Below are 26,847 nucleotides of genomic sequence, written 5' to 3' on the forward strand. Positions count from 1 at the left end.
CACTCAGTTCTAATAAAACAGCAATCTAAAAAAGTAAATAAATTCTTGATTTTGCAGTGTCTTACCTTGTCTGCTATCCACTTCTTAGGATATACTTCTCTGAAATGTTTAGTTCCATAAGCTTCTTGGCCATATTTGCCTGACTTAAAAAGTGATGGCTCATACTTCTCATAATTTTTATGATATGAAGAAAATGGCAGAAATCTGAAATTCAAAATATTTTAGAATCAGTTATGCTCTTCTCTAGATGCCACAGGATTGATGTAAATCAGTGCTGCAGGAGATGATGTGGACATATGTTCCTGATATTTTTCACTACCTTCTTAATGTTCCCTCCCAGTACTGGGAGAGGATTACTGCAATTTCTCCTGCAGCTTTTTTTCAGATTAAATCTGGAGCAAAGAGACAGTGAGTTTCAACAGGATAAAATGAAGACTTTGTGCACAAGGATCTAACTTGGTTTACTTGCATTAGTAGATTATTACTTTGTGTGTATCTGCACTGACAACTGATGGGATGTGCAGGACGATCAGTGGTCCCTTTGCTGGGAGGTGCCTGCTGATAGCTCAGGCGCTGGCAGAGAGTGCAGCCTGTGCCAGCTGCCAGTGGTAGGCACTCCCCATGCACGAAGGCAGACATCACCTCTGGAGACAGGCATCCTTTGCTTTGGCTCTGACAAAGCTAAATATACCATATTTTCATTTAACAGAACAGAAACTTGCACATATTTGTAAACCACAAAACAGAGAAGTTGTTTCTTTGGAATTCACAGGCCGTGTACTTCACTCTTAAGTTATAATTATGTCCTAATTAGCAATCTTTTTGAGCCAGGCTCTTTCATTTTCAGTGGTAAAGATGATAGACTTGCTGACAGTGCCAGCAAGCAGTGAAGATCCAGCTACCTGCTGGAAGGAGTTTTCAGATGGATGTCCCTAACTGTCAGGGACAACCACAGGTTTTTTGGGTAGGTTCCACAGCAAACTGTATAAAGGAAAGTGAAAAACATCTTGTTTATAGAAGATCTGCAAGACACCCTACAAAAACACTTAGTTCCATCTATTTCAATTTCCAGGAGAGTCATGAAAGCAAACAAGTACATTTTACTATGAAGTAAAAAACACTGGGAATTAAGTTTATCATTGCTGGTATTCTGAAAAAAATCCACATGTGTTCTTAATTCTAGAAGTGCGGGAAAATATATTACTCGGTAAAATTAGAAAGACATGCTTCAGAAGTCAACAACATCACTTTTAAATCCTATGACAAGAAGCATAGTTAATTAGAACACTTCCTTAGCTGAAAACTTTTCAGAATCCAGAGTCCCCATAAGAGTTAGGCAAACAAAGTTTTATAAAAATGAGAATTAAAATACTCTGACTCTCAGCTGATACAGATGCAGAAAACTATTTGTTTTGATTATCTGATTTATCAACAACTGTTTGAGTGTTTCTTTAAATTATTTTTCTTTCTTTCCACCTCATAAAAAGAAATGGTTTTAGAATCTTTCCAGTGTATCAACTTCTTCTATCACGTGCCACAGACAAATGCCACATAAAGTTAGTGAAAGAAAAACCCTGAGTTAGCAGACTTTTAAATAATAAAAAGCCATGGTAGCATGTGCATACCCATGGGAAAGGACACCCTCACACAAGACAGATTAGGGTACTTGTAATGCTAATTTGCACATGGGATGGACATCACACACACACAAAAATTAATGTGGCCCCAGTGTCCCAGAGAATGCATTGAAGGTGCTGTGAGCTGGCTGCTCCACTTGCAGTTTTTATCACTTCTGAATTGCATTTTAATAGTACATTTTTCTTTTGTTCAGACATGAAAGAAAATTGGCTTTCTCAGGGGATTGGATAGCTGAGAAGACAAGGCTTGCAGTTTTGGGATTTACCCATCCATATATGCACAGAATTTAGTTGAGCCAGAGCATTAATAGTTTAATATGAATACCATGTCTTTAAAATGCATTACAGACAAAATAATTAAAAATCTGGAGGAAAGTAGAAGTAAATTATTATTGTTTTACTAAAAAAAATAATTCTACATAGAGGTTTTGATTTTACTGTGGATCAGTTAATCTTTGCCTTTTTGGCAAACAAATTCTCACAGTAATGTAGGTTCTACGATCATTCAAAAAAACACCCCAAAATTAACACTTTGAGACATAACTAGCAGTATTTTCTTTTAAATTAAAGAAAAAAAAAAGTATAATAGGGGATAATAGTATCAAGTAAAAGCTTTTTCTTCTGTTTACAGTTCTGCTCTCAGAGTCGGGGCAGATCCTTAAAGTGATGATTCTCTAGCAACAAGAAAGGATCACATGCTTGTAAATTCAGTGCCTGCTTAAAGTAAGTGAGAATTTATGTTATATGAATAAGTAATTAAAAGAATTGCAACAATTTTCTTGTTAAGTAGGGTAACCAAATTAATGGAAGTAATACCAAAGTCATTATATCCCCCCAACAAATAATAAGTAATAGCATTGCAAATACTTCAGTAATGTTATTATGTTCTGTACCTCTTTGTATACACCTGACACAGCTTCTCCCAAAATAAATGACAGTATGTGCTCTGAAAGTGACAGAAGAGAGTGATGGAAGAAGAGCATTAAATTCAGACAATGATAGGATACAATTATCAACTGTACAAGTTTAGATTTCAATAGTTTCGATTTCAAAACATTCACTCATTACTCCTACATCTAGTTTTCAGCTTTTCCTTGTGAGTATTTGTAAATTCAGAAATTTTTAAATGTTTTCAATAAACATGACAGAGACAGAAGTACCAATCAAAGAAGAATTAAATTCTGTATTGATGTTTTATTGGGCTGTAAGAAAAATTTAGTATAAGCTGAGACTTCCCAAAAGATGAGTTAATGGAAGGTGAACTTCCCCTAAACAAATATATTTAAAAATGAAAAATTATTTAATATCAGCCTGAATGAGAAATATGCCAAAGAATACAATCAAAATGAGGAAAAGGTTGGAAACAAAAATGGGAAACTACAACTGGCAGTATTACTCATACATAAACTGGGAAGGATGAAGACCAAGGCTGGCTGTGTCACTGGTGATGAAGGCCAGCTGCACTGCTGCCAGGACCCCAACGCAATTAGCCTAAAAAGACTTAGAAGGCTTCACTTAGTAGCCAAACCAGGACCTAACAGCTGCTAGAGGTATTTAAATTTCAAAGACACTACAGATATTTGTTGCTAACAAAAATAAAAATGGTTTTATCTCTCATCCTGTCCTGGACCTTCCTTCTACTATAAATTTCATCTTTTTAAACCTTTTTCCCCTCACACATTTACACTCCCCCTCCATGATTTTTGTTCCTACATTCCTCACGTACCATTTCTTCCCTTTAGTCTGTCTCTTTTATTGCAATCTCTCTCACTACTTTGGTAGGAGATGGAAAAGGCCTTTTACATGCTGAAGGTTTTTGAACTGGGTTGACAGAAATGACAAAAACAGCAGCAGAAACTGGGTTGCGGTGTCTATGGCAGTGTGAGAGGAACACAGCAGCACAAGCAGGAATGAGAATTTCCCAGGTCCATCACTGACTGCTGGGCAACAGTGTCCCAATGCTATATGGAACCTACCAATAGGACACAGGACAGAGGTAGTGACTTTTTATTAAAATGTAAATGGCCAAAAAAAACGGAGTGTTTCCTCAGTGTGTTCTCTGAATCTGGCCAAGAGGTAAAATCCCAGCAGTGTAGCAGAGCAAGCAGGTAATCCTGATCCCAGAAAAGCTTCAAAACATACCCAGGCTTCTGATAAAGAACTGCCAGATCTACTGCTGGACTGCCACACATGCTGGACTGCCAGGTTAGAAATATAAAACAGAGTATTGTTACATGGCTTTTCAAACTTTTACATTTGTATGCACTGTACATTTTTGTAATTTAGTAGGAAAAATGCCATCAAAATATTAACTCTATGACATTGTTAAATTTTTAATTAAAGTGTTTTTATACAATGGCAATTCAATCCTTTGTTGTCTTGATTTAATTCAAATTCATCTCACTTTGAAGAATGCCATGAACAATTAGCTCCAAACAAACCATGCTTCTCTATCAGGAATCTGTGAATATTTTACCTTATTCTCTCTCTTTAATAAAACATTACATTAATTTTAAGCTTTCACATTTGTATTATACCTGAAGTAATTTTTTCATCAAATCCAATATTTTCACTTGGGGAACAAAGAAACAGGCATAATGGTTTTCCATAGCAAAACAACTGGAGCAGGGCCGACATTATTTATCTTATAATTCATGTATATTAAAATCAAAGTGTTAGATACAAGAATAAAGATGGAATATTTTATTTAGCATATCTAGTGACATTATCTTTAGTGCACTATTTTGCCCTGATAAGCCTACTTGGGTGCATTAGTACAAATATTGTTTCTGGTAATATACTAAATACACGTTTATTGAAAAAGTATCAATCACTTTGATTGTAGCATCAGTAAATCTAAAAATTCTCTGTCTGTGATAATGTAATGTGGCAAATAAAAGCACAGCCTAGTTCCTGTAGGAAGTAAAAGAGATCTCTTCTGCAGCAAATTCTGGAACTTCTTAATTATACACAGACTTATTATCTGCATCCCCAGTGTTATAAAGTACCAGAACTTCATTAGAAAAATTAAGATGGAAAAATTAAGGCGCTACTTTGTAAATTTCCAGTGGAAATTAGCTGCAAGAAGCAGAGGAATACTGGATCAAAAGAGTGTAATCATGCTTAACTGTGCCCTAGAGCACCCACATGTATAATACGATTTGCACAGTAACTACCTCTCCTATTACTGCTTGTTTGGAGTATTCTGTGTTAATGGGGTTAGCTAATTTAGTATTTTAACTTAAAAAGACTCTGCTGATTAATAAATGTTGCACACTGTGCTAGTAATTAAAATAAATGGAAGAGTTACAAACAGAAGTTGAGTTGTTAAGAAAACACTATCTGAAAATATATGATAATCCCTGTTTATCATAATAGAATAACAGTCCGGAAAATATGCAAATTGCTGAAGTTGCAAAGCATATGACAAACTAAGTATAATTTGAAACAAGTTTTTATATGTATTGTGTTTGCATGACAAAAAATGTAGTAGCTATTTTCACTGCAGCTAAGTCAGAAATACAGTACAATATTTTATAACTCTAGAAATTAAAAGATTTTTTAAAAACTCTAAAGTGATTTGCATATGAACTTTTCTTATAATTAATACCCGGCAGCTCATAACATCAATGCTCTCCAAGTACAGAGCTTGTTTAGGTCACTAATTCCTCTGCAAGTGTCTCTGTCCTGCCCAGCACAGGGCAGCACAGCAGCACCTCAGCTGCTCTAAAGAAAAACATGATCTTGCTGGAAATAAATCCATGAGGAGCTGGGTGCGGCTGTATTCACACAGCACAGGAGAGGCAGGATGTGGAAACATTGCTGCACATGAGTGAACCAGTGTGACCAGGACCAGGCTGTGCATCTTCAGCACAGCACTGAGCACAGACACAGCCAGCAGCTGAGATAATGTTTCTTATGTCATGCCAGAAGCCTACAATAAATTAGGAAACCTAAGCCTTACACTATTGCTATCACCACACTGCATCTTGTTCTGATGTTTGTTGACTTCATAAAGATGTTTAATAGTATACTTCGAAGTGTGAGATATATTATATGAGACAGATTTCATCAAAGTTAATGAAAATAATTTATATTTTTGTTCTCTGGAAAATTAGGCCAGCATGTGCCTGCACACAACTGAGGAAAGAACTTTTTATATTTCTTCTAAATCTGCTGGATCCAGCAGTTGTCTCCAACTAGACGCTATATTAAATGGCTATCCCAAAGGAATGCAATTGTCATTCTTATCCAAGTGGAGGGGGAAATCACTTCATTTGTATGAAAAATAGCACAATAAGGTAGTAACAGCTTCAATTACGTGAGAAAGAGGAATCATTCTTATTAGGCTGGACTACCCAGTTGCTTTTCCATTACAGAAAAGGAAATTCTAGCAGTTGCTTTAAGTGAGAACAATATATTCTCTTTTGGTTTCATTGCTTCTGCCTGCCTCAAACTCTCTCACACCTTTTCCAAAGTTTTTGTGCATTTTATCAAACACAAGAACTTTCTCAGAGCTTGCAACACTCATCCTATCATCCTGTAAACAACCACTGATAAAAAGAGGTGTGTGAGAATTCTGAATGTTGCTGAAAATTTCAGGTACATGGCAACAATCTTATTGTGTGACCCCACACAATACGTACTCTGGAAATACACATATCAATGCAAATGTCATTCATGCAAACACAAGATTTCTCAATAAATGCCACATCATTCTGCTGCTCATTCTCTCTTTATTTTCTAAAACAAAATAATAATCAGCATAGGAAGCACCACCAGGAAGAAATAAATTCCCAAAGTACACAATTACATAGCAAGAAATGGAAATTTGTCAATTCACAATAGACACTGCTGAGAAAAAAAACACTGTAGAATCTGAGTAATCCTTTGCTGGCTCCTCTCTGCAGACCAACATCCCATGCAGCAGCTGCAGCATTACCAGTGAGCATTAGTCCTGGTGATGACCTGCAGCTCTGTTATCACCTTTTCAAGGTTACAGATGTGACCCTTGCATGGCTGGTTGAATAAGAAGCACAAATGGAATGTTCATGGCCTGAAAATGTGTAATACACTCTGCATTTAGTGTGCATGAAGCTGAGAATCATTGATTGTTGGGACATTGCTTCTGTGCATTAAGGATGGTATTAAATGCTTCCTTACCCATAAGGTAAATAAAGACCCACATGAAATAATATCTACCAAAGTTGGAGGCTTCAAATTTAAACTGCACAAGACCAAATCTTCACAATTCCCTCACTGAAGAGCCAGTGAAACATTTATTGCAAGATTTGACCTTCTGAAAGTGTTGACACAGTAATATCTGGGGTAAACTTCATCAAATAAAGACTGGGCAATGTAGTCATGCCTATAAATGAAGAACATCATTTATCCTCAGTTGGAAGGCATCAGTAACAACTAATTCAGTGAAAAAAACACTTTAAATGAGAGGTAAAGTATTAATTACTACCTAGTGATAGGGGTTCTTTTAAATTTCACCAGCACAAATTTTATATAAAAAGGAAAATAAAAAAAGCAGAAATGTATGCTGAGTTATGAAAATTAAGCCGTTTCCTTCTCCTTACAACAGTGCATGAAAGAATACAGAGAGAAATAGAAAAGGGGAGTATATTTGTACTTGTAATTGAAGTCACTTATGATTTTGGTATGAAAGGAATAAAAAGTGTTATCTCTCACTAAACAAACAAACAAACAAACCCACAAAAAAACAACCAAACAAAAAACCCCCCACCAAAAATGTTGTCCAAAAGTGAAAAAGTAGTCTAAGTAAAATATTTTTTTCATTTCAAAACTGCTTCTGAATACAATTTTCATTCAAAGATACTATTAATATTAAATTGGGGGAAATGGTCCAACAATAAAAACATAGAAGCTAAACCATGTAAACACAATTGATTCTGGCACTCTTAAGTCCCAGTCCTGAAGCTGACACATAGCAACATGGAGCTGATAAAAAGCACTAAAACAGATCAAAGATAGCAAAACATCATGTGCCAGTGATCACAGGCTGTTCATGAGGAAGAGTGATTCCCTTCTGTCCTGAATTCTGGTATTGAAGGGCCAAAGGATTGCCAAGAGCAGTAAATTCAAGGAAAAGGTTGGCAAAACATAATTCTTTTTCTAGTTAACTACAAAGCCAGAGAAAGTGACTTAGTAGGCTTTTGTTATGATTGGACAAAACAGTGTTTAACAGTCATTGTGCTAAAAAAAAACCAAAACAAAACAAAAAAAAAAGCCCCAAAAAAACCAAAAAACAAAACAAACAAAAAAAAAGGAAATATTTTGGCAACAGTCTTAAATCTTTTGGGACAGAAGCCTTACTCTTTTGTGATGGATTATGCCTGTATTTGAGATTTTATGTAAAAGAACTGGCCTGTCTGACACTATTACAGCTGCCATGGCTTAGGAAATCAAACTGCTTCAAAGATTATTCTAGTTTTTGTATCATGTTCTAACGTGCAACATAGGCTCCCTCTCTTTCCAAGTGAGCTGTGATACTCTTCTGGGAGAGACAACAAGTCTCACTGGCACACAACACCATTTTTTTCCTCCCATAACCAGTAAGCTCCCAGAATATGAAGACTGAAAGGGTATTTTTATTCCTTGGCAAGGTGCATTTGGCAAGATGGAATTTGCATTTGTTTTCTTAGTCCCCATTAAAGCCATCTGTTGCATCACATATTATTACTATTACAAGTTCTTTTAGACACTCATAGATACGGATGGCACATGTCACAGAGTTACAAGATAGGGTCTCTGCCCTGAGTAGTTTATAATCTGAGGACACAGAATTTAGAAGTATATACATAAAATGTTTTCTAGTAAGCTGTCAGGTTTGACATTTCATGTTGTCAGGCATGAAAGGTTTCTGAAAGCAATGGAATAAAGAAAACATTCTAACAACAATATAAGAAGAGCCAAGAACTCACTCATTGTCATGGGTGGGATTTCTCCATTCCTTCCCTAGTGTTGACTCTCTGGCCTTGGCTGGTGGTGAATACATTGATTCTCTCACTCGCAGGGTTGGTTCCACAGGTTTGTAGCGCTGCCGCAACACTTCAGCAGGATTGCGGAACGGCCCCTGAAAGGTGTAGGATAATACAAGTGCTCTGTTTGGGGTTACAGTTCTTTTCTTTCCCCTCTTTTATTCATGGCACATCACTGATGAAACAGGACACAAAATGTTTGGGTAGTGTAGCAAGACTCTTCCCCCAAAAATAATTAAAGCTGTTCATTTTGATAGAGACTTACAAATAACAAAGGTTGATAACATATTCTAAAGCTTCAAAGAGAGTGCATTCCAAATTTATTTAATTACTAATAACTAGTTAACATTTTAAACAAATATATTGTTAGAACTGACTAAGAAAACTTTTTACTTAGAAAAGAATATTGGTGAAATAAAAAACAAGCCTTAACTATATCTAAATTCTGCTTAAGCAGAAAACTTAAGTATTTTACTTGGCAGAGAACAAACTTTAAAGAACACGCTCTTTTCAATGTAGCTATAAACCCAACTGCAAGGGAACCTGGAAGGGATCCTGGAAGGGAACCTAATGCATGGCTTAAGATACAATTCTTCTAATAGAATTTAAATGCATTGCTTCAGTACTATTGGCATACAGTCCATTTCTGAAAGGTCTAATTTCATATTAACTTTGTAATTCTTAAAAATTACACATATATGCCTTTTTTTTCCAGAGTATTTTGCTTAATAACTGGTTGTATCAGTATCTACCATTTAACAACATGGATAAATAGCAGCAGGAAGTCCTCTCCTGAGCTGCTGAAGTAACATATCCTGTATATCTCACTTCAAGTATTAACCCTTAAGAACTTACCTGGAATATAATTAGTGCCTGTGCCACTCCTGGCAGTTTAATGGCAAGGCCGAGCTTAGGAGTATTAAAATTAATTTTTATTTTCATCGTTGTTGATCTTGCAATGAACTAGCAAAACCTTCTGAAACTATGAACAGACAAAGAATCCTAATCACAGCCTTTATTCTTAAAGATATCCTTCTTTAAATAGGTTATCACTAACAAGTCACAGCTGGAGTTACTGCAAGCACTGAGTGAAGACTGTGGGGCTAATAAAAAGAAATGATTCACGCCTCATTTATGTTCACTTATGTTTTACATTAATAGAAACCAATAATAGGAACCAGTTACCATAAAAGTCATGGACCGTAAATAACACAAATGGCAAATAAGTATCATCTAGTACTTTTCACAGCTGGACAGGAGGATTGCTATATTTAAAAGTAGTTAATGGATTTTTATTGGAACTTTACTTTTTAAAGGCACAGCACCAAGACTTGGAGATATTTTTAAAGGTCCCAGTAAGCAAATGAGCGTAATATTTACACTTCTTGCAGATATTTTCTTGCTTCTGTTTTCAATGTCTGCATAAAAAATATGTTCATTTTAAAAGAACACAGAAGTCCTAAAACAGAATAAAAAGTACTACTGCCTGCCCATGAGAGACTAATCAATATTAGAACAGGTCATTAAAACTAGTCAACAATGTTCTAGTGATATATAACCTGAGGATCAAGTTATAAAAAAGTTTAAAATTTATAATAAAAAATCAATATTGTGTTACAAGATGTTTGCAGTAAGTGGGTATATGAAGGAAGGAAGGAAGAAAAGTACTATTACCAAATAATACCAAGAAAAACATGTTTGCTTTTAAAAGTAGTCTTTCAGAATATTGTATTATTTCTTCACTGAAAAGTATTGACTCTTATTCCTCCAGGATAAGGGCCCAATCAGATATCCAAGCAAGGGGTTTTCTCCATCTTAATTTCTGAGGCCTAACTAGGAGGTAGATACAAGAAAAATCCCAGTCCATAGTTTAAATAAAATTACAACAACTAATAGAAGGAGAGGGGGAAAGGATGTAACTAAGCAAAGGTCATTCAAAATAAGGCCATGACATCACTAATGAAAGCAGAGTATATATATTAGAATATTGAGATAATTCTAAACATTCCATGAGGATTTTTCTGTTCCTCTGAATAATGTATTTGAAGAAATTTACTTAGTAATAGGGATCTCAAGAATGTATCTTAAATGAAGACCTCTAAAAAGTCCATGTGTCTATTTCCATTTACAAGAATAAGACTTGGGGAAAGTCTGGTAGATTGGTGCTTAGAAAATGTTTCCAAGTTGACAATGCTTGCAAGTGTTTCAGGCACCCTGCTTCAAAATGGAAATCTTTATTGGGAGGTCAAGCTAGGAAAAGAATGGTATGAGTCAACCAACAATATTTACCCTGAAGGAAGCTCACACGGCTCTATGTTCTGTGTTTGGTACTTGTACTGAGTAGCATAAATCTTCTTGATACCAACTGGTTTGCCAAATAAGGGATGGCAGATCAGTATTTTTACTACTTTATCATAACATCAGAAACTCGTGATAAAAAGTACGGTGTGCATTAAATTATACATTCCTCACTGTCCCCATTCCACAACAGATAACAGCATGCAAAAGATCTAAATGGTAATGTGCATTCTGTTATTAACGCCTTTTAGTGAATAGATGACTAATTTTAGCATTATCCATGTTTCTATCAAACTATAATTCTAGTTAACTCAGTAATAAAAATGATAGATCTAACTGATGTAGAAGTATCATTAAAATCTTTCTTTTAAATACACTATCTTACACACACAGATCTTACCTATTAAATGCTAAATACCCATTTACCTAAGAGAAAACTGAAAGACAGTTAATTTTTTTTTTCTTTTGAATATATATATGATTGGCATCCTCATATAAAATATCCAAACCTAGGGGCAATAAAATTTTTAGATACCTGAAAAAATAACAAGTGAGCCAGGCAGATATTAGAAAATGAAGCTTGGTGCCAAAAAGTCTTACCACAAAGAACGAGAACACAAGTATATCTAGTAATTAAATTTCTTACAGCCACACTAGACAACTTTCGGGATGATGTGTTCTGATGGGTTTTCATTTCCAGCTGTTTCATCAGCTCAAACCAGTGTCCTTTTCTTAGAAATACAACCCCAAATTGTCAAAGTGTTGTGCAGGGATTTAGCCGTGTGACTCCCATTAACATCAGTAAAAGTCAGGCAGCTAAATCCATGTGCTGTGCTTTGAAAATTTACCCCACAGTGTACATCCCAGGGTGCTGAAAGGATTAAAGTATTATATAGTAAATTCCCTCTTTGAGGTGCAGAAAATAAACAGAACTCTTCTGGTTTGTTCTAAAAGGCTATCTGTGCATGACTGCTGTGCATATGTCTGAACTTAGAAAGGTCTATAAAATATTCCAAATCCAAGCAGAAGCTTGTAAGATACTTTGTATACAGTAAAGCAATTTTGCAAGAGCACCTTAACAATGGAAGAACTGTGAGTTCCCTATTTATTTAAAGCCTGATTCCTGCACCATGTTCACAAGGCAAAAGCTTTCCTCTTTCCTGAGAGACAATGCAACCAGTCACATCCTGCTCAAGGACTGTCACAACCCCCTTGGTCCCAGAAGGTAAAGCTATAATGTCATGTTTATGTCAACTCCAAATTCCCCAATCACCCAAACTGCTTGTTGGCTCACACTTTGTCTCAATTCTAATGTGAGTCAATGAGGTCATTCTATGAGGAATCTCAAGCAGTCAAGATACAGAGAACACAAGAAAGGAAGGACAAAGGCATTCTCACAGGCCTTCTTAGAATCACAGAATCACAGACATTCTTAGAATCATAGAATCATAAAGGTTGTAAAAGACCTCCAAGATCATTGAGTCCAATCTTTGACCAAAGACCACCTTGTCAAACTAAACCATAGCAGTAAGTGCCATGTGAACTCATTTCTTGAATATTTCTGGGGATGGTGACTCTACCAGCTCCTCGGTCTGCCTGTTCTAATTCCTGGCCACCTTTAAGTGTAAAAATTCTTCCTGATGTCCAGCCTGAACTTTCCCTGGTACAGTTTGATGTTATGTCCTCTTGTCCTGTTGTCTGAAAAGAGACCAGCCCCCACCTGGCTTACAGCTTCCTTTCAGAGAGGCTCTCCTCTCAGAGAGTGGTAGAGAACAATATTGATTCAGAGGAGTAAAACACCATTAAAGATATAGATATACACATTGCTTATTGCTCAAGGTGTTACAATTCTGCAGATAGGTGATAGTTTCACTAGAAGTTGCTAAGAAGGACTCATTTAGAAGTATTGTCTTTCTAAGTAAGATACAAATAAGGAAATTTATATATAGAATGGAGTACAAAATGGAAAAGTGTCAGAGGTTCTGATGTCATGTCACTCCAAGTGAAACCAGCATGGAAAGTGTATGTGAGAGCTAAGTAGAAGATCCAGTAGACTGGACAAACTGAAGAATTCTTCAGAATAGAGGGAAAGTCAAAATATTTCTATCCCTAAAGTACTTGTATAAGGCACCTACTGGCAAAAGCTACATGTCATTATATTGTCATCTAGTGTGGAACACAAAGTTCTCAAAAGTTTTTCTGCTGTATATATTGGTCACATTCCCAGCAGGTTTTATAATAAGGGGGCAAAAGCTGTTTTGCGATCTTGGGAGACATTCCTTTAATGCATTATGTCACAGATGTCCATAACTTCACAGAAAAGGGAAAAATCTACCTGCCAGATACAGTGACATCAACTAAAGTTAAAATTGAGACTATGACAGTTAATAATGGAAGCTGGGCAAATTGGTTGTGATGGAGCAGAACATGTAGAAATTTTTGTTATTAAAGCTCTCACACATCTAGTGGACACAAGAGAGCAGGAACTATTCTGAACTGAAAGGATGCCTCAGTCTTCATATGGGAAAAAATTGCAAACTGAGGACAAAGTTATCACAACTGCTTAATTTTTCCTATCACCTTTCATTTCTCCTTTTTTAAAATGATTTAAATTTGAAAGAATTCTAGCTCTAATTAATCATAATATTGATACTCAATTATATCAGGTCATGCCTTTGAAATATAATAAATTACACATTTCTTCCCAAAGGATAAAAGCAACATATAAAGAATTATATTTCCCTGTTTCTACATAACACCTAAATAACACCTAATTAAGTCAAATCTGTGTCAAATACTTTATATCTTCAATGCAAGCACTAGATTTATGTTTTAAAAAAATATTCACAAAAGGGATGATCCAACTCAGGATATTCTGTGATAATCTCTGATAAAAGATCTGAGCAAAAGCTGCTGCAGAGTCACTGGAACACATTACCTGAGGTTTCTGTCTGTCAGCAGGTAGCAGAGGCAGTGATGTGACAAAAGCTGGAGGCTCTTTACAGGTTGGCCAGCCATAGAGCTCATCAGCAAGGGGGATCTTCACTTGCTGCTTTCTGTGGGTCAGTGGCTTTGACTGCCGTAGCAGCAGTTCCATTGGATCTGGAGATTTCCTGAATGGCGAATTGTAGATGCCTGGAATCTGAGCAGAAAATGGGACTTCTTTGACTTAACTCATTTAGATTTCTACATACACTATGAACAAAATCAGACAGTGGCACCTGTTGCGCTTTTAAAAGTAAATCAGCCAAGTTAGGAGAAATAGTTAAGGAGAAATAGAAGAGAATTTTTGGAATATCAAAATCCAATAATTGTTTTTTCCCAACAAAATATCCACGATAAATTCCTGAATAGCTATTACAATGTGTTTAGACTTAACAGCACAAAACATGTAAAAAACAAAAAAATTAGCACAATGATTTCTAAATTGTGACTAAAATAAAAAGGTTCATTTGCCACTGAATTTGATATTTTTTTGATAATTTTTACATCATTGATTGTATGACTAGTGTGGTATAATATAACAACTATTGATACAAAACACATTTCAAATTCTGTTTTAGCAATCTACATCATTAACAATCTGTGAATATCTGACAAGTCAAAATCATGTGACAATCTGTTCCCAAATCATATCTATATATGTAGCTTTTTATCAGTTGTATATAAACAATTCCCCAAAGAGACATATGTGAGTTTACTGAATTAATTATGAACTGTTAAATATAAGAATTCCTTTTCCATATTGCACAAAGCCACTAAATTCTCATAAAACAGATGACATATGATGAAAATATATCAAAATTAATTTAAAGATACTGGGTTACTTTAAAAATAATTATATTTTCTACAAAGGTATACTAAAACTTTTAAAGTAGACTTGCTCAGTTAAAATATATTGTCTTTTGCATTTATCATAATTCAAATAAATAATAATAATAAATTATTACTAATAATTACTAATAAACCTTGAATAAAAGTAGTAGGGAAAGAAATTGGTTTCAAGATGCAGGGAAAGTTAAGGAAAAGAGTAAATGTTTAAAATCTTGTATTGCTCTTTTGGAGCACTACTGAGGACCCATGAGAAAACTGTATAGGGCATCAGCCTCCTAATATAGTATTAAAATCTTGGGGCTGAGAGGACAGAACTCTCCCCAGTGAGCTCCAATGCATTTTTTATTAACATATCCTACTGGGAAGTTCCAGTTTCTTGCGTCAAAAAAATTAAAGAAAGTACATATAAAACAGTGTCTAACACATACTTTTTTAAAAAAAAACAACTTTTTTTAAAAAGTATTCGGCTTATTCAAGATAGTGTTGGGCTATTCAAAATTTTAAAAGCTACATTCTTCATTTGTAAGATGTATGGGTCTAATGACAATTTATTTTGGTCCTCTGTTATTTGTTCCCCTCTTAAGGTATACCCTATACAATCTATTTCAATGATGGGTGAAATGTACAGTGGAAAAGAGAACTTGAATAGAGGTAAGTGGTGGAAACATATGCATGCCAAAAAACCACTGGCGGTTCCTTCAGCTCCTCAGGATGCCAAATGAGAATGGCAGGGATCCATGCTTCAAAGAGCAGACAAGCAGTATCACTGGAGTGAAAGGGAAATTATCTCTATGATCTGTAAAGTCCAGCTGCAACTTAAATTTTTGTTCTGCGGATCTGGCTTGTACTCACATAAACATCCCACAAAGTTACAGATTCTTCTCATGCTGTTATTATTCTCATAGTACTTCATGCATTGTTATATTGCAATTTTCTTATTAGCCCAGTAGAGCTTTGCCTGTGACCACTTGGTTGTCTGTAAGTGCTACATAAAGACAAGTTCCATGCGCTGTCTTGGAATTTACTGCACTCCTCCACAATTGTTGAATGCAGTTACACCATGTAATTTTTACACAAGTTCTCTCAAATATAAAATTCCACAGTCAACATGAATTCCATACAAATGGAATGCATTTGATTCACACAAATAAGATCCCTTACTGGAGATACACAAACCATCTCTATGCCATGGTCATCATACCACTTCACTCATTAGTCCTACCACAGCCTTTGGATAAGCCTACATTGTGCTAAATTAATTTTTTGCCTTCACTATATTGATGACAGTAAATAGAAAAGTAATAACCTTTTTTACATATTTCACTGAACTGCTCACTATGTTGTTTCTTCATTTTTCCACTCCTTCCTACACCACCCATACTCAGCTGTGGAGATTGTGTTCTAGCCATGCCACGAGCGTGCAAAGGTTCCCAGCCCCAGGGAGAGATCCTGCTCTCATGCTATGTGACAATAGCAGTGAAAATTTAAATATTATCCAGATGAGAAACATCTCCATGCTCATCACTGAGAATCAGGGTGATCTGGAAGAAAACACTAAGGCATAATAAACAACTCTCTAAAGTTAGCAGACATGGATTTGTTGATTGGTAGCAAATCCTGATCAGGGATGAGTCTTCCCAAAATTTACAACCCTTTTTAAGCCTTTAAAAAAAAATTAAAAAATTAAAACATGATAAAGAGCAAATTGAGGAGGAAATATTTTTAACTTTTTAACTGAAAAAAAATTATTATTATTTTATTATTTCAATCTACATAACACAGGTTTGGGATTTGGGTTTGTTACTCCAGAGTGTAAAAATACAGTATCTGAAATAATTTAAATATTCTTCCTCTGGAGAATGAAGTGCAAGAAAAACTTAAATTGATGTTCTGTCTAGGTACTTCTTTTAGTTACACTGAGAGATAGTGTAGGTGCCTCAGTGAGTAAAATGGCTTTCTGAAACTGCATTTTGCAATCTCTATTAAAATACTGTGTATATTCTATTTTGTGCTTATTCGATTAAATGTTTGGCAGTAATAAAAAAATATAGTTCATAAAGGGTTCAAACACTGTGAAATGGTACTGAGTATCACCAAGAGCACTAATAAAATTGGCTTTTAGCACTTTTAATGAAGCCAAAAGTACCCATAATAAATGTGGAAATCCATTGATTCCATGTCTTTGGAATTATTATTGCTGAAAAGGTGTCTTAACAAAGAATCATCTTTTGTTGCCCTTTTTTTACATACTCTCAAGTTAAATGGATACAGATATTATACCAACTATGAAAATGGATTTGTAGTTTAGAGAGGCCAACCACACACTAAAAGTTTTTGCTTCTTCTACAGGTAAAACTCTTTGTAAGATTTGGGTCAAAATTGACTACAAAGTGCATATTTAAATAATGATTTTTCCATCAATCCTCATTAATTACTTTTTTATTATATTTATATTTTTATTATATTTATTTATTTATATATTTTATTATATTTAATTTTTTTATTATATTTATACATTAATTACATTTTAATTATATATGTTGAAGTATTCAACAAGACACATAATAAAGCAATCAATAGAGTTAGTATCTAGACAGATGAAATTAATACTATGCTCTAAATTCCCTAAGGTTTGTGGTAAGGTTAGGCCTAGATTTAAAATTGGTAAAGTTTGGTAGGAGAGACAAGGGGATGAGTTTGAGTCTACTTTCCAGTTTAGATCAATCACTGGAAAAATTGCTTCCATTCTTTTTAAAAAATATCTCTGCAAGTTTTAGGCTTGTTTTTGGAATTTCTTGCACTGTGCAATGTGATGATGAATATCCTATCCATTCTGTCCTCTGCAGGGAGCTGGCAGTCTATAGAAATCTAAGAATTTGGGGGATCAAAGCCTTTGGTACTTAATACATTTGCATATCTTCTTGAGACAAGTACAATGTATTAAAAGCATTACTTCATTTTCTTTCCCTACTTTAATAAAATACTCTCTCAACCACAAAACCACTGTACTTAATACTGCTTTTTCAATAGTAGAAAAGTATCTGTCTTGGAATCCCATACTGTGATTTCAATATTTCCCCCACTATTAGTCTATAAGAAAATATGTAACACTCCAAAATATTACCATACATTACAAAAAAGCACCTCTGGTCTGCAAGGAGAATTACACATTTTTCTGTATCCATGCTCTTCAACACTAAGAAGGGTCTCTGTCAAAGCCAGCTTTCAGGACTTCATTCCCAGGAACAATTTTCTAAAGTGACAAACACTATGGGGAAATCTGTGCTAACTGTTAAAAAAACTTACAGCTGAGTTATTTGCAGTACTGTCATACTAACTTGCACCTCAATAAGACCAAAGAAATCTCAGGAGGAGACTCTGCTAATAGCTTCTTACTGACCTCTTTACATCAGGCCCTTCTGGTGAACAGTGGCCCAGTGGTGAATATGGCAAATGAGTTGTGAAAGCAGAGATATTTTTTTTAAGATGGTGGTTCTGACTTGTCAGGGAAAATTAAAAAAAAAAAAAAAAAAAGAAAGCGTGAGAGAGAGAAATGAGTAATACAATAGATATATTTTCCCCTAGAATTGTCTGCCTCCGACCTTCCATCATGGAAACCCAAGCGTGACCTGGAATATTAATTGCGTCAGGTCAAGCATACTGGCAAATGTACCATTTGTTACGCAGTCATCCTTAGCATTACATTAATATTTTGAATCCTTCTGCATTTCTAATACTCTATCATTTCCTCCCAGTCATTTTGTTATTCTTATAATTAATGCTCAAATATAAAGGAAGAAAAAATCATAAGGAAAGAAATACTAATTTAATAAACATTATCAAGGAAAGATTTAGGGATTTTATAGTCTGAATTGCTTCCACCACTAATGCTGTATTTACTCAGTACTAAAGAATATCCATTTTGGTCTTTTCCTGTTTGTTTATCACTTCAATACAGAGAGCAAGAGTTAACTCTTTCTGTCCAAATTATTTTTTTTCCAGAATAAAAGAAGAAAATTATTAAGGAATTGCCTTGAAAGCTAAACTATGAATTAAGGCAGCAGCAAAAGAAATTGAAAGAATGAAGAGAGAAAGGAAAGAAAAAGGTGCAGATAGAAGGGGAAAAACAAGGGTGTGTTGATATGCTGGACAGCTCATCAGAAAGATAGGTGATCCCAAGTGGCATAATAAATCCTGAGCAGTTTAGATTCTGCAACTTCAATTTTTTAATTAATTATTTATTAGTCTTCTTTCCTACTTCTTGGCTGAGCTTTTGAAGTCTATGTAAAAACTGCAGACCAAATAAGTTCTAAGATATAGGATAGCTATTGTGCTGCAAATAATAACACACATGCAAAATGAAAAATTGACAAAGTTGAGGTGAAGATAGATTGCAAGGATTAAATCAATAGAAAGTGTATTCTGATCTATTTACATATTTTTACTGTAACTTAACTAAGCAATAATAAAGATGTGCTCTGTTCTAATTACTTTTTCATGTCAACTCTGAATGACTGAAATAATCAACATATATCATGAATATAAATGTTTAATTTAACAGTCATTTAATCTTGAAAAAAACAGCTTTGAGGGAGGAAGCTTGTACAAGTGGTTATCACAGTAAGGACCTAAATAAAGTGCTACTTTTTCACTCTGGTCTTTTAATGAGGAGTTAAATGAGAAAGAAAATACTCCAACAAAATAGGGACTTAACTTGAAAATCCTTTCTTGCTCCATTGTAATTTGTAAAAAAACCTAAGCAAGCTGAGAAGAGAGGTAAGAGATCTTTAAAAGCCATAAAAGTAAAAGCATGAAGGAGAGCTGTGAATGAAATATTTGCTAGAGATGAGATTGCTGAATCAACACTGACCAGTGCACTTCATCATAATTATCAGGACATACTACTGCCAGGGGATTTATAAAAATCCCACTCAGCAAATAATTGCCCTGCTGTTAGGAGATAGTCAGAGTGTTAACACACTGTCACAGTCCAGCGTTTAGTAAGATATTCAACATTCAATTACTCTTGCTGAGAACTAAAAGGAAACATGATCATTTCTCAGCTACTGCAGTTATGCTTCCACATGAATTCCAGTGAACAATCCTGTTAATCCCCAGATATAGTTTCTCTAGCAAGGAAAAGAAATACCTTCAACATTAACGATTCACAAGGAAATAAGTGTTTATATAACGCTGCAAATATGTCTGTTAAAAGAAGGAATTTTAAATTTCTAAATAACCAGATTTTTACAGACTTCCAGAATATTTCATATTTAGTGAAAATAAAATGCCAAGACTTTATATGAGAATTGTTTAAGAAAGAATACCTATAAAAAAATCTGTAAACACTGTTCTAGCAACAAGTATAGTAAGACTATGTCCATGAATTCAAATTTGAAACATCAAAATATTTAAGCTTCAGTAGAATGTATCCTACTAGCAACAATCTGCAATTCTTTAACTAATGTAAACAGAGTTTTATATTAACAATTAAGAAATACATTGTAAAGTTTATGCAGATGTTAGGAAAAATACCGTAGTATGGTTTAACATTCTGGTTTGAGATAAAACATCTTTACTATGCCTGACAATAGGAAGAATTTCACCCAGCTTATAAATGTAGGTCCATTCTCACTGAGCTAATGCTACTCCTCAGACCTGATCCTCTAATCCCTGAAAAATACTCTCAGGAATTTAATCTAAATAAGAACCAGAGGACCAAGCCTGTTATTGCCACTAAGGTATTTTACCTTTCTTTGAGATACTGCCTTTATGAAGAGACTGAAGAATTCATAAATGAGTGATGAATGGTGTATTTTCTTTCAAGTAGGATTAATTATCTGTCTTCTGCTTAATATATATTCTGTTTAAATAGAGTAATTGAAACATTAATTATTGTTATTCTGCCTTCAGAAAACTTGGCTCAGTCCTTTTAATCTGTAAAATGTTAGCTTGATATCAAAATAATTGTGCAATCACAGCTTAAATGCACTTGTATAAGTAAACAGCAACTTTATGGACTGTACAGTAAGGTCTTAAGGAAATATTCAAGTCCAGTATCCTGGCCACAGACCATAATACCAACCTCTAAACATGCAAGGCACAAAGTTCAATTGCAGGAAACAACACTGCAATTGAGTCTCCAAACAGGTATCAAGTGCTTGGTCATTTAGGCATCAAGACAAAAGAGAAACATTATCTTAGTTTTCTGCATGAAATATTGTGGCACAATATCCAAAACACAGTAGCCCAGCAGATACAGATACATCCCAAAAAAGCATCCACCTTTCATTGTCTCTCTGACTGAGGCTTACTCTGTCAAATCTAATTCTTATGCAGGCTCTTGATGACTTGACTAGATCAGGGATAATAACTTGAATGAGTGAGTGATGGCATGGGAAACAATACTCTTATGATGAAGAAACAATACAGGGACAGCAAATTCAAAGTTCTCTTGCTGTCTTCTCATTTGACCTCTGACTTCAAAACAAGCAGAAAAATACAAATTAATTGCTGAATGGCTTTATTTTAAAAATAGGAATGGGAAATTCCATTTATTGTTATAATTTTCTCTTTAAGAAGTGCTAGGCTGAATATAGGATACCCTACAAAATATAAGAATCTCTGAAAAGAAACCTGCTTCTATAACCACCTTGAATTAGTGGGAATTAAAGAACTTAGTCTGAAAAATAATCTCTGAAAGTGAATTTATTCTTGTGTGTCTCAATAACTGCCTGTAAACACACACACAGTATTGAGGCTAAAATTATTTATCTTGTGAGAAGTTTTCAGAGCCTTAAAATACATATGCAATATTACTTACATCTTTAAAATTAAAATTCCATCCATTGTCATAATGGAAAACAATAACTTTCTACAAAAAAAAAAAATCTCCTTGCAATTCACTCTTTTCTAACTGGATTGAGAAAAATCCTTATAATTATACCACTTAGACTCTTGTAATTTGTAACATCAGAAGTTACCTGCAACAACATACCAGAAGAGAGGAGAAGCTCTTTCTATCAGGTAAAGATGGAAATAATATGGAGATTTCCTTTGTCAAGGACATAATTGCTAAATAGAGAATTGTTTTACTCCTGAAAACTGCATAGGTGCAACCAAAACAATGTAACATTCTTGTGCCTTATGTCTGTTGCATTGTGCTTACATGTGAGTATTCCCTCACAAACATATATGCTGACAGATTTATTAAACAATTTGCTGTAGCAAACCTATGGGATTAAGCAATGAGTAAAAACTCAGAATGTGGCAGAATGTTTACATTACAGAATGTTTACAGCAAAGCAGACTGCAATCAGACCAATAAACAATGAGGGGGAGGTTTAATGAACAGTCGTAGTATTGTATAGGGAAAGAATAATCAGGGAACAGAACTATGTTAGTCTGACTACTAAAGGTAGTCAGAAATTAGTAGAAAAGAGTGAAATAATCAGAAAAAGACCCCCAAAGATGAGGACTTTATTAAAAGATTGTTAAAATGGAAAAACTGAAAGCAAAGCAAACAACAGATAGAGGGAGATGTACAGTGTTTATGATGTCCCTTGCAGGACTGACACAATTCCCAAATTAACAGTATATATTAGATACTAAACAAAGCACTGAATATTGATAAACAGTGGAAGTTAACAAAATAACTTTACCATTATGCTATTCTGTTACCTAAGAGCTGAAAAACAAAAGAACTGGTGTGTGCATCACTCATCTTGAAGTCTCATTAAAGCAAGGATACCATCAGTGCCACTTCTTAATCAACAGGAAGGTTTGCTATTGAGACATGCATGGTATTTTATCTTCATGACTTCTCCCATGTCATTCCTAACCTCTCTTTTATGCAATTATCTCTTACTTAGCATGTACTTCTCCTAATATAACAGGAGAAAAAAATTACCTGAGCAAGACCATAGCTCACACCAACTTGGTTAAATACCAGATGCATCAACCAAATTTAAACCAGTAACTTTCAAGAATATCAGTGGAGTTCCATCATTTCTGAATGCAGCTTTGTGAACTATTTAGCTGATGTTGTGCTGCACTGTGATTTCCTTGCAGTATAGATTCTTTCTTAAATGTTTTTACCATATCCTACAAACAGCCAGCATTCAATATATATCTCATTCTTACTGGTTTTCTGACCCTGTAGCAATCCAACCCTTTTTCCACCCCAGTTGATGGTAATACACAAAATGTGGTCATGTTTCTCTAAGATCTCAGCATGTACACTTTTTGATAGATCACACAGCTTTTCCTTTAAACTCTGCCATTAATCCTACCCACAGGCATTGAGTACAAAGTTTGTTGTCTACAAAAAATCCACACAAATAGGGATTATGCAATTCAGATACTGAAAAAGACCAGTTAAATGCAGGGACCTTCTAGCTAGTGGATTTTTAAATTCCTAAGGCTGAAATGCTCAATGTTATAATACATGGTAGATACAGAGATGTCACTCTGATATAATATCAAGCTTTGTGCGATATGGCTAGTAAGAAGCTATTTAGAAGAAGCTCTGAGAAATATTTCCATATCTACTGGGACATACCTTTAAAAACTAAGCTTGCATAGGATCAATCATAAAACAGCACTCAAACTATACATTTTATTGTGTGTTAAGCTCTTTCTAATTAGAGGTGAATTTTTTGTATAAACTTTCATTTCTTTGAACAGTTAACCAGTTATCAAAAAAATTAAAATTATTTTATAGCAGGAAGCCTTTAGGCAAAATAGAGTTTACAATACTGTCACAGATAATGCTTAAAAGTTCATTCACTGACTTTCTTTAAGGAATAGGAAGTGAGTATCTTGTTTTCTAGGTGGTGGGCCAAAAGGAGAAATTATTGATTGGAAATACTTTCACTTGCCACTTGTGCTAGGCTGAGACTTCAGAGAAGAGTGGATGGGAGGGAAGTACTGTTTACTGACACCGGGAAGAAACACATGTGAAATGCACATCCGAAATGCACATCCATGCATTTTGCATAGGAAATAGGTTATGGTGTCAGCAGACAGCACTTCTTCCATCCTCTAACCACAGTTACCCATTTCTGGGCATGAAGATCACCACGCTTTACAGTCTTAGTTTTAGCTTTGACTGTACTTGTCCTCCCTTGGGAGATAACCACTATTTCCTAGAGAACAAAAATGTCTGAAAAAAAAAAGAGCAAAACTGGAAAATCTGTGGAAGCTGTGAGGTTTGTCACTAAATTTTTTTGGCAGTAGGTGCCCCAAATAGATTCTGGAGGTATATTTTGGCTTTCAGCTCTTTCCCTCTTTTTTACATCACCATGATAGTGTGTTGAGCAGCAGGATTACAGTTCTGTGTCCTCAAGATCAGTTATCCCAAAGGGCAAGAGCTGGACTCAGATTCTAAGAGAAGCAGAGATTTTTGATTTTGTGTGCAAATCACTTAAAGGTCATTTCTGGAATTTCGAGGTGGCGTTCAGGTACAACATCTTTCAGAATCACAAACAGCTCAGTTACTGGCTTCTTTCAGTTTACCTTACTTTGTCCTTCTTTCTGACAGAAACACTGAGCAACGTGAACTGAGATCCCTTCCAAGTGAACTGAGATGGTGTGGACAGTGCCTCATGAGGCACAAGATTGGAACGATTTTCCTAGAGTGAATGCCTGTAAATAGACTGGTACATCTGACTTCCAATGGGAAGTGAATATGAGGAAAGCTTGCTGATCAAACATACCTGTCACAAGTACTGTCAGAAGGATGTAATGCAAATTGTGAACCCTTTGGAAACCATATTTTATAAAAACAAAACGCTGCAGCATGAAGTGCTTCACATACAAGTCCAATTTAAATGTAGCTGAAAGCCTGCCTGAGAACTAAGAAAGCTCACCCTCTTCTCTTCAATTTAAAGAGGATTTTTCTTTGTACAAGCTTTGGAAAGTACTCAGAAACATCTGACTACTTGGCAGAGAAACGATCAGTGGATATTAAACACCCATGGATAGGTGGGGATGTTCATGGATTGGGGCACCTAGAATAAAAAAAAATTTACTATTTTAGCTCATCTTCAAGAGGTATTAATACTTATAATGAATGATAATTTCATCCCCTGAATGTTTTAGAGACAGGATAATAAAATTACAACAGTAAAGAAGGAAGAAATAAAATGTAAAAGGTAAGAGCTAATTCATTCTTCATGCTAGATCAGTCCTTGGCCTTTCCTGAACAGACACTGCCAATAGTAACAAATTATGTATAATTATTTTGTGATGTGGACTGTTCACTCAGGACTAAGCTCAAATGACCAAACTTGCAACCTTGTCTCTTAAACTGTGGATCTGAAGATCAAAGGCTAGGGCTTTATCCACTGAGTCCTCACCTTTATAAGAATAAAACTGCCAGCTGTCCAGAGACAGAGTGGATGTCAAACAGTGTCATTTTAGACCAATTGTTTTCCAAGTTCTTACAGGACAGCACATTACGTTAGAGGCATATTAATCAGTTGTGTCTCCTGAATATTCATTAACCTGCTTCAGGAAGGATTTTGTGGCCTTTTTTCTTTCTCACTTAGAACGTTAGACATTTAGTCCTGAATAATTGCAGCAACTTCAACAGAATTAACTCCTTATTTCCAGTAATGTGAAAAGGGGATAAAGGCAGTCAGTGTAATATTTATAAATTGCCACCTCTGTAGACAGGAAAAATTCAATATAAGACTACTTTAGCATTGAATAGAATTTGAATTTAAAATATTTTACTCTAGGAACAGACAAATGCTAAATAAATATGGAAAAATTATAAATAAATACGGAAACATTTGATAGAAGTGATATTTTGAGATCTACAGTAAATACAGAGAATCAAAATGAAACTGTTCATAGAAACAACAGAGGTTTTTACTTCCTTTATATTCAAAAGCCCTAATACAGAATTCAGAGAAGTTTGCTAAATGGTTACCATTCAGCTAAAATGGAATTGCTTATGGAGGTACACAGAGAGAGTAAAAATGGAAAAACTTGATTCTCATTGCTGATATTAGGACTTTTCACTGTTACTCATTTGAGAGTAACTCATAGCAAACATTTCCTTCCCCCTTACAGAACATTATTGTCAAGGTGGGGTTTTGGGCCTTTTTTTTAAATGTTTTCTATAATGCTAATCTATTAAAGGGTTACTTTCTCACATATTTATATCTCCCTGGAAAGGATCATCTCATTCAAGACTATTTCTATTCAAAATACTTTCATATTTTACAGTGCCAACTATAATATCCTTACAAGTCATTCTTTACAAAGTATTATTTCAATGGGAATAAATGTGGGCCAATATCAGCCACATACTAGCCTTGATTCAACAGACAGATGATGACACACTCAAGCAAGCACTGAAAACCAAACTACTGTAATCCAAAAAGAGAACTCATGTCTTGCTGCTAAAAGGACTGCCACAGTTTCTAAAACTTTTACAATGAAAAGGGCCTATATTATACATGGACTTTGCTCTTCCCTTGCAGGTCTAAATTACCAGGATCTTATGAGCAGTATCTGTTCACAAACTGCGCAAGGACATCAGAAAAAACTGTCACCTTGCTAAAGAGGGCTGAAAAATTATGGACTTCAGTGTTGCTCAGAGTGGCAGAGGCAATCCCCAGAACCAGATGAAATTGTGGAGAAAGAATAGGCCACTTCACAGTTGCATATTCTCCTGTGACGGAATATCAGAGACAGCAAAGCTGTGAAATGAACATGCATGGGCAAAACAACACTGCAAGGGGAATGAGAGAAGCTGATCTTCCAACGAAGCACAACTTGAGAGCTTGTGTTAGTGCCAGATCTCTTAACCCACTCTCCCTGTGTAGGTTATTCCTTCTCTGGGTATTAAGAGAGGCAGGAATTGAAGGAATATGGAGGCAAAAAATGAGCATCTAAATATTACAAAAATAGGAAGTTGCACAGCTAAGAACTACAAGTCCTTCAACTACTGTTTGCTGGAAACTGAGAGAGTATTCTTGACAGTAATTATATTGCCCCATTGCTCCATTTTATTCCTCTACCCTAGGCCGTGCTGTTGGCCACTGTCAAAGATAGGATGC

The 26,847-nt window shown here is 35.1% G+C and overlaps 1 protein-coding gene and 1 long non-coding RNA gene across 9 annotated transcripts in view; one reads left to right on the forward strand and one right to left on the reverse strand.

Moving 5' to 3' along the window:
* Window positions 1-26,847, reverse strand: part of SPATA17 (spermatogenesis associated 17) — an 86,445-nt gene that overhangs the window by 20,693 nt on the left and 38,905 nt on the right. For all 8 annotated transcript variants that reach the window (XR_010359070.1, XM_064414180.1, XM_064414181.1 and 5 more), the window contains 3 exons: window positions 13,881-14,084; window positions 8,588-8,739; window positions 66-204 (listed from right to left, as the gene is read on the reverse strand). Coding sequence is in view for 7 of the 8 variants with exons in the window: in XM_064414180.1 (XP_064270250.1) it covers window positions 66-204; window positions 8,588-8,739; window positions 13,881-14,084 (495 nt within the window). In the remaining variant the exon portion in view is untranslated. The remainder of the gene's footprint in view (window positions 1-65; window positions 205-8,587; window positions 8,740-13,880; window positions 14,085-26,847) is intronic.
* LOC135297058 (uncharacterized) lies at window positions 12,348-24,777 on the forward strand. The gene is made up of 4 exons (XR_010359078.1): window positions 12,348-12,469; window positions 15,361-15,427; window positions 18,779-18,882; window positions 24,318-24,777. It is a non-coding gene; the product is annotated as an uncharacterized LOC135297058 (long non-coding RNA).

Source organism: Passer domesticus, chromosome 3, assembly GCF_036417665.1.
Source record: "Passer domesticus isolate bPasDom1 chromosome 3, bPasDom1.hap1, whole genome shotgun sequence".
Taxonomy (NCBI): Eukaryota; Metazoa; Chordata; class Aves; order Passeriformes; family Passeridae; genus Passer; species Passer domesticus.